Consider the following 13,532-nt stretch of genomic DNA (forward strand, 5'->3'; position numbering starts at 1 on the left):
GCCTTCATAAGAACATCAGAAGAGCCCTGCTGGGTCAGACCAGGGAGGGCCCATCTAGTGCAGCCTCCTGTCTCACACAGTGGTCAACCATTTCCTCTGGAGGGCCAACAACAGAGCAGAGAGGCTGAGGCCTTCATAAGAACATCAGAAGAGCCCTGCTGGATCAGAACAGGGAGGGTCCATCTAATCCAGCCTCCTGTCTCACACATTGGCCAGCCAGTTCCTCAGGAGGGCCAACAACAGGGCAGAGAGGCTGAGGCCTTCATAAGAACCCCAGAAGAGTCCTGCTGGGTCAGACCAGTGAGGGTCCATCTAGTCCAGCCTCCTGTCTCACACAGTAGCCAGCCAGTTCCTCTGGAGGGCCAACAACAGGGCAGAGAGGCCAAGGCCTTCCCCTGAGAAGAACTTCAGAAGAGCCCTGCTGGATCAGGCCAAGGAGGGTCCATCTAGTCCAGCCTCCTGTCTCACATAGAGGCCAACCAGTCCCTCTGGAGAGCCAACAACAGGGCAGAGAGGTCGAGGGCTTCATAAGAACCTCAGAAGAGCTGTGCTGGATCAGACCAGTGAGGGTTCATCTAGACCAGGGGTAGGGAACAGTGGCTCTCTATATGTTTTTTGCCTTCAACTCCCATCAACCCCATCCAGCATGGCCAATGGCTGGGGCTGATGGGAGTTGTTGGCAAAAAACATATGGAGAGCCACTGTTCCCTACCCCTGGTCTAGACCAACCTCCTGTCTCACACAGAGGCCACCCTGGAGGTCCAGCAAACATCAGGGTTGGAACCTTCCCCTGATGTTGTCTCCTGGGTCTGGGATTCAGACGATCAGTGCCTCTGGACATGGAGGTTCCTCTCAGTCAGCATGGCAAGTAGCCATTGATAGACTCTCTGTTTGACGTACTGCCGGTGTCTTTTATACCCCATATCAGCCCAAATTTTAGAGACCTCTGATGATTTTAAGGTGCTTTTCTTGCTAGATAATTCTGATCTGGAAATAACAGAATTAATAGCAAAGTTTTTCTATACAGCCATGGTTACTCGTCCTGAAAAGCAGCGCAGAATGTAAAAGCTGCACTACTGCAGTCCTTAGCTCTGCTCACGACCTGAGCTTGATCCCCGGCGGAAGCTGGGTTTTCAGGTAGCCGGCTCAAGGTTGACTCAGCCTTCCATCCTTCTGAGGTCGGTCAAATGAGTCCCCAGCTTGCTGTGGAGAAAGTTTAAAAGACTGGGGAAGGCAATGGCAAACCACCCTGTAAAAAGTCTGCTGTGAAAACGTTGTGAAAGCAACGTCACCCCAGAGCCGGAAACGACTGGTGCTTGCACAGGGGACCTTTCCTTTCTTTTCTATAGAGCCATGGTTACTCATCCTGATAAGTAAAACTATGTATCAGGTTTTACTATGTTGCTACTTTGTTTTTATTTTGTAATCCTAATTTTATTCTGCATGGATTATGTAATCTTTTCATATGTAACCTGGCCGACTCTCTATTTTATATTCTTATATATGCCAATAAAGGCTGTCTTCTCGATAGACTATTCCTCCATGAATCTACCTCATCCCCTTTTAAAGCTGTTCAGTATCCTTGCTGGCAAACCTCCTTTCTTTCATAAATACAGCCATGAAGGCCTCATTTTGGTCAGGAGCTCAAAGGAGCACAGCTCCACAACCTCTAAATTTTATTGTGCTCTTTCTTTCTTACCCCCTCCCCCCAAAAAATACTTGCTTCTGGGCTCCATTGTTCAACCCCCCCCCCCCCCGTGAGAATTTTGCTGAACTTTAAGATGTGACAAACTTTCCAATATTTTTCACCACAAAAAAATGGGGAAATAACCAAAGCACACAAAGTAGGCAGATGGAAACCTTCCTCATGCCACTGTGGCCACAGAGGAGAAAGTAACTGAACAAGTATGATGGGAGTGAGGTTTTATTACGACATTTTAAGGTAGATGCTGAGCGGATATAATTTAGTCCACCTTCCGGTGATGTCAGAGGAGTGTGGCATCATGCAAATGAGTTGTGCTAATGAGTTGTGTGCTAAGGAGCTGTGTGCTATTTTCCTTGTGCTCCCAATGAGGTAAGTAGACCCTCCAGAAGGGGAGCCACATAAACTAACAGAATTTAAAAGGGGACTGCATATTTTAAAAAAGCTATCATGAAGGAGAATGCCAGCAGGGGGGTGGGGGCTTTCCAGTGTTTTGCACTGAGTGTCACATGTACGACTGTCTGCCCACAGGACAGAAGTCTTGGGTGTGTGCTCGATGCAAGGAGCTCCTGGTCCTCAGGGAACGAGTTCGTACCCTTGAGGCCGAGGTGACTGCCCTGGAGAAGCAGAGACAGTCAGTTAGGCACTCGGAGAAGACTCTCGGGGACGTATTAGATGAGCCCCACTCTGAACATGGCAGCCCTGTTGCTGCCAGGGAGTGTGAGAGTCGAGAGGGAACAGGGCACCGGGCTGAGGATAAGGGGAATGTGCCCTCAGAAGGGACCTCTTCTTCAATTGGTGAGTGGGAATCCTTTCGCGCCAAGGAACCATCCCTGGGCAGGGAGGGGGGTGGTCTTGGTACTTGGTGATTCGATCATTAGGCAAGTAAACAGCTGGGTGGCAAAACCACATACTGACCGTATGGTGACTTGCCTGCCTGCTGCAAAGGTAGCAGACATTACGCGTGTAGTAGATAGGCTGATAGACAGTGCTGGGGAGGAGCCAGTGGTTGTGGTGCATGTTGGCACCAACGATGTGGGGAAATGCTTTTGTGAGGTCCTGGAGGAAAAATTTAGGCTGCTAGGTGGGAGACTTAAGGCCAGGACATCCAAGGTAGCTTTCTCAGAAATGCTACCTGTTCCACGTGCAGGGCTGGAGAGACAGGCACAAATTAGAAGTCTCAATGTGTGGATGAGATGATGGTGCAGGGAGGAAGGGTTTAAGTTTGTTAGGCACTGGGATGCTTTCTGGAACAAGCGGGAGCTGTACAAAAGAGACGGTCTCCACTTGTCCCCAGATGGAACCAGGCTGCTGGCGCTTAAAATAAAAAAGGTGGCAGAGCAGTTTTTAAACTAAATCTTGGGGGAAAGCCGACAGAAGATGAAATGTCTCTGGTTCGGGAGGACTCATCTCAAAGAGATGAAGGGTTAGCTGTTACTTTTCTACTGGGTAATGGATCAGAATTGTCCACTGAGATGGTGACAAACAGTATGGACTGTCTGCCAAAGTCTTGAGGCGGCAGGAGGAAGGTTGTGGGCCTAGCTTGCCTGGGAAATTATAGATGTTAGTATGCAAATGCTAGAAGTGTCCGAAGTAAAATTGGTGAGTTGGAATGTTTAGTGTTGGGAGAAAACACTAAAAAAACTAAAAAAACCTTATTAAAACATAGACATTGTGGGAATTTCAGAAACTTGGTGGAATGAGGAGAATCAGTGGGACACGGTGATTCCTGGATATAAGTTATATCGGAAGGATAGGGAGGGAAGGGTTGGAGGTGGGGTGGCTCTGTATATCAGAGAGGGTATACGGTCCAGTAAGACTGAGGTCAGAGAATTAGATTCCCTTCTAGAAATGCTTTGGGTTGAAATAGAGGGCCCAAAAGGAAATTTAACTATGGGAGTTTGTTATCGCACTCCGAGTCAAATGATAGAGGACGATTATAATATGATGGAAGGATTAAAGATAGCGGCTAAATGTAAAAACTGTGTCGTCACAGGTGATTTTAACTACCTGCAGATTGATTGGGTCAATATGTGTTCTGGTCGAGAGAAAGAGATTGAGTTTCTTGATGCTCTCAATGGCTGTGCTATGGAGCAGATGGTCTCAGAACCTACCAGGGGTGAGGCGATCCTGGATTTGGTCCTAAGTAATGCCCAAGACTTGGTGAGAGATGTAAAAGTGATTGCGCCACTTGGGAACAGTGACCATAATGTTATTGATTTCACCGTTTGTATAAATACGGAGTTGCCCCAAAAGAGCAGAACAACCACATTTATCTTTAAAAGGGGTAAATTCTCTGAGATGAGGAGGCATGTGAAGAGGAAACTAAAAGGAAAGGTAACTAAAAGGTAGGCATATTGATGAACACGGGTTATTGAGGAAGATTCAGCATGGGTTCTGTAAGGGAAGATCTTGCTTCACTAACCTGTTACATTTCTTTGAGGGGGTGAACAAACATGTGGACAAAGGAGACCCAATAGATGTTGTGTACCTTGACTTCCAGAAAGCTTTTGATAAAATTCCTCATCAAAGGCTCCTTAAAAAGCTCGAGAGTCATGGAGTAAAAGGACAGGTCCTCTTGTGGATCAAAAACTGGCTGAGTAATAGGAAGCAGAGAGTGAGTATAAATGGGCAGTCTTCGCAGTGGAGGACGGTAAGCAGTGGTGTGCCGCAGGGCTCGGTACTGGGTGCCATGCTCTTTAACTTGTTCATGAATGATTTGGAGGTGGGAGTGAGCAGTGAAGTGGCCAAGTTTGCAGATGACATTAAATTGTTCAGGGTGGTGAGAACCAGAGAGGATTGTGAGGCACTCCAAAGGGATCTGTTGAGGCTGGGTGAGTGGGCGTCAACATGGCAGATGCGGTTCAATGTGGCCAAGTGCAAAGTAATGCACATTGGGGCCAAGAATCCCAGCTACAAATACAAGTTGATGGGTTGTGAACTGGCAGAGACTGACCAAGAGAGAGATCTTGGGGTCGTGGTAGATAATTCACTGAAAGTGTTAAGACAGTGTGCGATTGCAATAAAAAAGGCCAATGCCATGCTGGGAATTATTAGGAAGGGAATTGAAAACAAATCAGCCAGTATCATAATGCCCCTGTATAAATCGATGGTGCGGTCTCATTTGGAGTACTGTGTGCAGTTCTGGTCACCGCACCTCAAAAAGGATATTATAGCATTGGAGAAAGTCCAGAAAAGGGCAACTAGAATGATTAAAGGGTTGGAACACTTTCCCTATGAAGAAAGGTTGAAACGCTTGGGACTCTTTAGCTTGGAGAAACGTCGACTGCGGGGTGACATGATAGAGGTTTACAAAATAATGCATGGGATGGAGAAAGCAGAGAAAGAAATCCTTTTATCCCTTTCTCACAATACAAGAACTCGTGGACATTCAATGAAGTTGCTGAGCAGTCAGGTTAGAATGGATAAAAGGAAGTACTTCTTCACCCAAAGGGTAATTAACATGTGGAATTCACTGCCACAGGAGGTGGTGGTGACTACAAGCAAAGCCAGCTTCAAGAGGGGGTTAGATAAAAATATGGAGCAGAGGTCCATCAGTGCCTATTAGCCACAGTGTGTATATATATATGTGTGTGTGTGTATGTATGTATATATATATATATATATATATATATATACACACACACACAGAGACTTTTTCTACAAAATGACCCCTGGAGCCATGCCCCTGGGATTCTTCACAGATCGGGCAAGAGAGAGGAAGAGAAGAAGTAGATCATTTGAATGTGTTTTGTCAGGTCTGGGAATATTTATGTTTGGAGCATTGCAGACGGTGGGTGTTTTTACACTGGCATTTTGCGACTCTCTTTCACCGCATTGGAAACTCACTTTTTACATTAACTAACGTTCTCACAAGTGTTTTGCATTGTTGCTGTCCGAAGCATCGACATTTGTTTCGGTGAGATGGGTTGTGGCAATGCTGCTACAAGGTTTTTCTCGAAACTAGTTTTGATCCGGTCATTTCTCTACAGGCGTTTCAAACATGTATTGTAGAAGTTTTCATGCGTTTTAAAAGACTCCTCCGAAAGCCACCACAAGGTGCAATAATTTGCATGAGAACTGATAGCACTTGAAATTTTTACATATCATTGCTTGCCTCATCTAGTAATTTAAATTTGTATTGTTTTTGCAGTGTTGACACGTATCGTATGCATTTAACGAACCGTATACATTTAACTAAGCTCTGGTATTCCGACTGCCCTCTGATCAGAGACACCCCCCCCCCCCCAATTGAAATGATTAAATGCAAAAGGAAAATAATTAAAGCAGAACAGTGGCAGGTGATTTGAAGACTCTAAAACTCTGGATCAAACTGAATGTAAAAACACCTGGTGAGTCAGCGATTGCCCCAAAGTGTTTGCTCAGCTAAAGGTCCCATATATTTCTTCCAGATGCCGGTGATGACGATGTGGCTGCAAAGATTTCCTGTCGTCCTGGGGCACTTTACAACAGAGGAAGTTGCTATGAATTTTTTAACAGTGCCATAACATGGGACTCAGCAGAGGTAAGTGCTGCCAAGGAGAGGAGGCGGCTGAGAAGTGATAGGATCACCATCTTCAAGTACTTGAAGGGCTGCCATATAGAGGATGGTGTGGAATTGTTTTCTGTGGCCCCAGAAGGTAGGACCAGAACCAATGGGTTGAAATTAAATCAAAAGAGTTTCCGGCTCAACATTAGGAAGAACTTCCTGACCGTTAGAGCAGTTCCTCAGTGGAACAGGCTTCCTCCTTGGGAGGTGGTGGGCTCTCCTTCCTTGGAGGTTTTTCAACAGAGGCTAGATGGCCATCTGACAGCAACGCAGCTCCTGTGAATTTAGGGGGAGGTCTTTGTGAGTTTCCTTCATTGTGCTGGGGGTTGGACTAGATGACCGTAGAGGTCCCTTCCAACTCTATGATTCTGTGATTCTAAGGAGGAAAAAGAGGGATAGAAAAGGGGATAGGATAGGTTTGCCAACCCCCAAGTCCCCGTAGGGGTTCCCCTGCAGTTGGGGGCTCCAATCCACCAGCAGCAAGCTGGCCAGAGAGAGACCCCCCAAAACAAACAAACAAGGATGTCATCGCATGATGTCCCTGATATCATTGCATCACCCTGACGTGATGTCATCATGCTGGGGATGTCATACAATGACACTCTGGTTTTGGGGCAAAACTATGATTTTGTAGCAAGAAATTAGAGCTTTTTGCCCCAAACCCCAGCATGATGACATCATTTCCGGGTCTGGGATCCCCACACCTCTGGCTCCAGGATCCCCACGCCAGCAGCCCGGTAGAACCTGGCAACTCTAGGTAGGAACAGGGCTGCCAGTCCTCAGCTGGGAAGAAGTGCAATGAGAGGAGAGGTCGCTCTGTAAGACTAACAGCATAAACCCAAAGGGTTCCTATGACCTAAATTACTATAATAATAAACCATGCATTTATTACAAGAATGACAGGCAAAAACTACAATCCTCAATATATAGCCATTGAAACTCAGTCCAATAATAAAATACTCGGTTCATAGAAATCACGTAAAAGAAGAAGATGATATTGGATTTATATCCCACCCTCCACTCCAAATCTCTGAGCTGCTCACAATCTCCTTTATCTTCCTCCCCCATAACAGAAACCCTGTGAGGCAGGTGGGGCTGGGAGAGCTCTCCCAGAAGCTGCCCTTTCAAGGACAGAGGCCCTGAGCGGCCCACAATCTCCTTTCCCTTCCTCCCCTACAACAGACACCCTGTGAGGTGGGTGGGGCTGAGAGGGCTCTCACAGCAGCTGCTGTTTCAAGGACAACTCCTGCGAGAGCTATGGCTCACCCAAGACCATTCCAGCAGCTGCAAGTGGAGGAGGGGGGAATCCAACCCGGTTCTCCCAGATAAGAGAGCTATGGCTGACCCAAGGCCATTCCAGCAGCTGCAAGTGGAGGAGTGGGGAATCCAACTCGGTTCTCCCAGATAAGAGAGCTATGGCTGACCCAAGGCCATTCCAGCAGCTGCAAGTGGAGGAGTGGGGAATCCAACCCAGTTCTCCCAGATAAGAGAGCTCTGGCTGACCCAAGGCCATTCCAGCAGCTGCACGTGGAGCAGTGGGGAATCAAACCTGGTTCTCCCAGATAAGAGAGCTCTGGCTGACCCAAGGCCATTCCAGCAGCTGCAAGTGGAGGAGTGGGGAATCAAACCCGGTTCTCCCAGATAAGAGAGCTCTGGCTGACCCAAGGCCATTCCAGCAGCTGCAAGTGGAGGAGTGGGGAATCAAACCCGGTTCTCCCAGATAAGAGAGCTCTGGCTGACCCAAGGCCATTCTAGCAGGTGCAAGTGGAGGAGTGGGGAATCAAACCCGGTTCTCCCAGATAAGAGAGCTCTGGCTGACCCAAGGCCATTCCAGCAGCTGCAAGTGGAGGAGTGGGGAATCAAACCCGGTTCTCCCAGATAAGAGAGCTCTGGCTGATCCAAGGCCATTCCAGCAGCTGCAAGTGGAGGAGTGGGGAATCAACCTGGTTCTTCTAGATAAGAGTCTACACACTTAACCACTACACCAGACTGGCTGGTATTCCACTTCCTGTTCCACAAATTTTTGTTCTTCAAAAGCTTAGGTACTGAAATTATGTCTTTGTTGATGTTAGGAAATAAAACTATTCTCCCATGCCTGTGGAAATTTATGAAACAGTAAATTATTCCCTAGTTTAGTGGATCTTTGACAGCTGTACAAACTCAAAGGGGGGCATAGTTTGATATCACAACAGCACTGTATTGATTTAACACCAAGGAATGGTTTGTTCCCTCTTGGCAGGAAGCATGTCGGAACCTGAGACCCGGGAGTCAACTGCTTTCCATTTCCAGCAGCAGGGAGGAAAGAATCGTCTCTGCTTACATCAGACGCTACAGCAGTAGCTACTATGTCTGGATTGGTCTTTACGCCGTGCCGCATGCCAATGTACGTTCCGACTCTGGACTTCCTTTTGGTCCCTTTCAAATCTTAGCTTTGAATACTTGGATTACCTATCAAAAAAGTGTCAGGCTGGGGTACGGTTGACAATCCCCAGGTGGGTATATCGCAACACAACAGAGAATATATGGAGCAGGGTAAGGGCCCAAAAACCTCCGTAAGAAGCAGCCTCAACAATGCAAAAATTTAAGTGTAATTTACTAAAATTCTTATAATCCAAATAAACAAATCAAAAGTGAAACTGATCACATTTTAAAGTGACAGAACACTGACCCCGCCCGGGCCCGTAGTCCTGAAGTCTCTGGACATGAAGATTCTCAAACTGAAGATCCGGGCTGTGGTGAAAAGGGTCGATATTCAAAATGCAGAACAACGCTCCAATCTTTTTTGATGAACAGACGAGTAGAATGACGTAATGCAGCAAGGTTGAATCGATTCAACCTCTAAGAATATTGAAGCGTTGCTCTCCTAGGAAAGAATTTTATTAATGTACTCTTGAAGATCGTTAAAGTACTATGTAAAACAGAGAGAATAGTGCAATAGCCGCCCTGAGCCACTCGTGGGAAGGGCGGGATATAAATTCTAAATAAATAAATAAATAAATAAACTCTGTCATGGTCTGATGCCCCATAAAGCAGGAAACACCCTGTGATTGCACCCTTTTTGGATCCTTCATTGGAATATGCATCCTCATTGGCAGATCCTAGGATCCTCTGATACTGCCTCCTGATTGGCCAGTCGGAATTATGCAGCCAATCGGGATGCAGGTCTTTGGATCCTCTAAGGCGATTATGTTGCACCTCAAACTCAGGATACTACTCCCAATGTGTCCAGGCAGGCCTTCCCATACATAACAGGCAGAGATGTGACCCAGAAGTGACATCATCACATAGTGAATTTTTGCTCACAAGACTCCGAACAGGTCCAGAGGAGGGTGACGAAGATGGTGAGGGGTCTGCAGACCAAGTCCTATGAGGAAAGGTTGAAGGAGCTGGGCATGTTTAGCCTGGAGAGGAGGCGGCTGAGAGGTGATAGGATAACAAGCTTCAAGTCCTTGAAGGGCTGTCATATTGAGGATGGTGCGGAATTGTTTTCTGTGGTCCCAGAAGGTTGGATCAGAACTAATGAGCTGAAATTAAATCAAAAGAGTTTCCAGCTCAACATTAGGAAGAACTTCCTGACCATTAGAGCGGTTCCTCAGTGGAACAGGCTTCCTCCTCGGGAGGTGGTGGGCTCTCCTTCCTTGGAGGTTTTTCAACAGAGGCTGGATGGCCATCTGACAGTAGTCAGGAGCCTGTGAATTTAGGGGGAGGTGTTTGTGAGTTTTCTGCATTGTGCAGGGGGTTGGACTAGATGACCCTGGAGGTCCCTTCCGACGCTATGATTCCATATCAGGGGTGCCAGCCTCCTGCAACTCCTCTGTGATAGAGATTTTTCCGTTTGAAATTCAATTTCTATATCTCAGACAGTTCAATGGATCGCTGGTTTGAAATCACATTTGAGAGGCTTTTAACATGAAAGCAAAGATATGTTCATTTCTACAAGGGAATGAGGTACTGGGAGGGAAAACAATAAAGCACTAAGAACCACATCCTAACTGATGGAAGGTCACATGGTTAATGGAGGATACTTCCCCCTCTTCCTTGACCTCTCTAATGGAACAAACAAAAAAGCTTTCCCACATTGTCTCTTGATTGGCAGGGGAGCCAGGATCTTCTTCCTAGGCCTTGCAGACAACAGGGAATCAGGTACAGCATTAACCCTATAATGACTGGAACGTTAGAACATTGCAAAGGAGATGCAGAACAGATACGTGGTTCCAACACTCTGCACCCGCACTCACGACCTGCCAGGGGTTTGCAAGTCCTCTTACTTCACGGGAGTTTTCTCTTCCCCCCTCAACAGACACTGAAGTGGGAATGGAGCGACCGCTCCCAATACATACCTGGGACGCCTCTCTGGGACGGCCGGAGCCCCAGCACCTCCATCTCCTCCTCAGAATGCGTGGCTCTTTACACATATCCATCGTGTACGTATGAAGGTTGTTAGCAAGTGTATGGCTGGCGGGAATGGCCCAGATAGGTACAAACCTTCTGCTGCCTTCTCTAGACTTTCATGGCAGGGAACCGGAGTGCTCCAGGGCATCATCTGCTGCCTCTTTCTCTAGGTGACTCTGTGTCCATTTCCTTCTTCTTACCCCTGGCTGCTGGCACGCATACCCTCTCCACCTGCTTTCACGGACCGGGTGCGGGAGAGAGCAAAGTCCACGTCCAGTCCGGGGTCTAGCCAGGGAGTTCCAACCGAAGCTGAGTCAGGTAGCCGAGTAGGGGATGGAGAGTGAGGCCGTCTAGAGGCGGGAGTCAGAAAGCTGAAGAGTGCAAGTGAGAGCGCTAGAGCCAGAGTCAACTCGTCATGAAAGAGACTTGTTGCTTCCACGGAGAACCCAGCCCTCAGCAGGGGGCTAAAGGCGCAGAACCTTCCCAGCACCTTCCCCCACCTACCCAATTATTGCATTTGCTCTTCCTCAAGCCCCCCCCCCCCAAAAAAAAAACCCCACCTTGGGTTCCATCCACCTAGGGTTGCCAATCCCCAGGTGGGGGCAGGGGTTCCCCCAGTTTGGAGACCCTCCCCCGGCTTCAGGGTCATCAGAAAGCTGGGGGGTGGGGAATACCTGCTGCTCACTCCATTATTCCCTATGGAGATCAATTCCCATAGGGTGTAATGGAGAATTGAACTGTGGGTATCTGGGACTATGGTGGGGGGGCTGTTTTTTGAGGTAGAGGCACCAAATTTTCAGCATCATAGCATCCGGCGCCTCTCTTCAAAACACTCTGCAATTTTCAAAACAATTGGACTAGGGAGTCCAATTCTATGAGCCCCAAAAGAAGGTGCCCCTATCTTTCTTTCCTATGGAGGGAAGGCATTTAAAAGGTGTGCGATCCTGTTAAATGTGACGGCCAGAACTCCCTTTGGACTTCAATGATGCTTGTCACACCCTTGCTCCTGGCTCCACCTCCAAAGTCTCCTGGCTCCACCCCCAAAGCATCAAGATATTTCTTGAATTGGATTTGGCAACCCTACATCCACCCTGGCTACTTGGTCACCCTGAGCTATTGTTTTCCTCCATGATAGCGATTGACTGACCTACAAATCAGTCCACGGGAGCAGGACCAAGATGTTTGAAATCCTCCATCATGTTGAGTCACTTTGTGTCTTCTAAATTCATCTCACCTCAGACAAGTGCTCTCTTTCCCCCCCTGACAGCTTCCGCCAGATGGTATCAGCAGAACTGTGATGCCTCCTACCCATACGTGTGCAAATACAAGGCCTAGAGTTAGGCCTGGAAGGGACACCCAGCCCCCCAAAGGCACCATCTCATCGTTTCCTCCGTGACCTGAAGTGGGAAGAAGTTCCAATGGATAAAGCTCCAGCTTTGGATTTTGGAGGGCTGCGGTGCCAAAGGAGTTCTTGCCTGTCCCTTTCCTGAGATTCTCTCTTTCCCTCAATTACTGCTTTGTTAACCTGCATAAATCTTTGTCGTTCTCACACTCAGAACAATCCTAAGAACACTTTCAAGTGGCAGAGAGCCAGTTTGTTGTAGTGGTGAAGTGCAGGGACTCGTATCTGGGAGAACTGGGTTCAATTCCCCACTTCTCCACTTGCACCTGCTGGAATGGCCTTGAGTCAGCCAGAGCTCTCGCAGAGCTGTCCTTGAAAGGGCAGCTTCTGTCAGAGCTCTCTCAGCCCCACCCACCCCACAGGGTGTCTGTTGGGGGGGGAGGAAGGTAAAGGAGTCTGCTCTGAGATTCAGAGTGGAGAGCGGGATATAAATCCAATATCTTCTTCTTTTCTGGGAGTAAGCCTCATTCAGTAGACTTGAGTAGACCTGCTTAGTAACACTCTGTTAGTCTTCTAGACAGCCACACTGGCCTACAGCAAACATTGAGTTAATTAGTATGAGGGCCTTTAACTCAACTAAAATGGATAAATCCAAAAGATTTTTTTTTTAAAGGTGAATCTTTTGCACGAGCTGCAAAATCCATATCACTTTTCTATTCCAAATGTGGTGAACTGGAGCAGGTTCCTATAACCCAGGCTTATCTTGGCTAAATTCAAGCTTTGCGTAAGACAGGATCCCTTCAGCTCTCGTAAAGGATGCCTGCTTTTGTGTCCTGCAGTTTGGAGTGGAGGGGAAGTCGTGCAAGCGACACGTTTCGATGTTTGCAATCTTGGCTGTGCATTTTGAAGCAGCCTTTGAAAAGCTGCGAATGAAGTGTCTGGATGGTTCTTGATTCTCTGGCCAACTCCCACTTTCTGTGGTTTCTTTTGAGGTCGGAATGATAATAAATTCTCTGCTGAGCATACCACTCTGAGAGCTTCTCCTTTGTCCTGATCTGGCCTCTGGGTTGAGTGGGTGGCTGGGCTGCATGGATTTGGGTTGCCAGGTCCAATTCAAGAAATATCTGGGGACTTTGGGGGTGGAGCCAGGAGACATTGGGGTGGAGAAGCAAGCCACAAGCATAATTGAACTCCAAAGGGACCGCACACCTTTTAAATGCCTTCCCTCCATTGGAAATAATGGAGGATAGGGGCACCTTCTTTTGGGGCTCATAGAATTGGATCCCCCGGTCCAATCCTTTTGAAACCTGCAGGGTGTTTTGAGGAGAGCCACTGGATGCTATGCTGCAAAATTGGTGCCCCTACCTCAAAAAACAGCCCCCACAGAGCCCCAGAAACCTGCAGATCCATTCTCCATCATACCATAAGGGAATTGGTCTCCATAGGGAATAATAGAGTGCCCAGCAGACATTTTCCTCCCCTTGCTTTCTGATTAGCCTAAAGCGGGGGGAGGGCCTTCAAACCAGAGGATCCCCTGCCCCCACCTG

At 47.7% G+C, this 13,532-nt stretch overlaps 1 protein-coding gene across 1 annotated transcript; it reads left to right on the forward strand.

Moving 5' to 3' along the window:
* The first annotated feature begins 5,392 nt into the window (after window positions 1-5,392).
* Window positions 5,393-13,010, forward strand: LOC132575951 (regenerating islet-derived protein 3-gamma-like). The gene is made up of 5 exons (XM_060244639.1): window positions 5,393-5,495; window positions 6,115-6,227; window positions 8,491-8,634; window positions 10,552-10,675; window positions 11,911-13,010. Exons 1-5 carry the CDS (start codon window positions 5,447-5,449, stop codon window positions 11,976-11,978), a joined length of 498 nt encoding a protein of 165 aa, XP_060100622.1. The 5' UTR covers window positions 5,393-5,446; the 3' UTR covers window positions 11,979-13,010.
* Window positions 13,011-13,532: the final 522 nt, after the last annotated feature.

Source organism: Heteronotia binoei, chromosome 8 (genome assembly GCF_032191835.1).
Source record: "Heteronotia binoei isolate CCM8104 ecotype False Entrance Well chromosome 8, APGP_CSIRO_Hbin_v1, whole genome shotgun sequence".
NCBI classification, from domain to species: domain Eukaryota; kingdom Metazoa; phylum Chordata; class Lepidosauria; order Squamata; family Gekkonidae; genus Heteronotia; species Heteronotia binoei.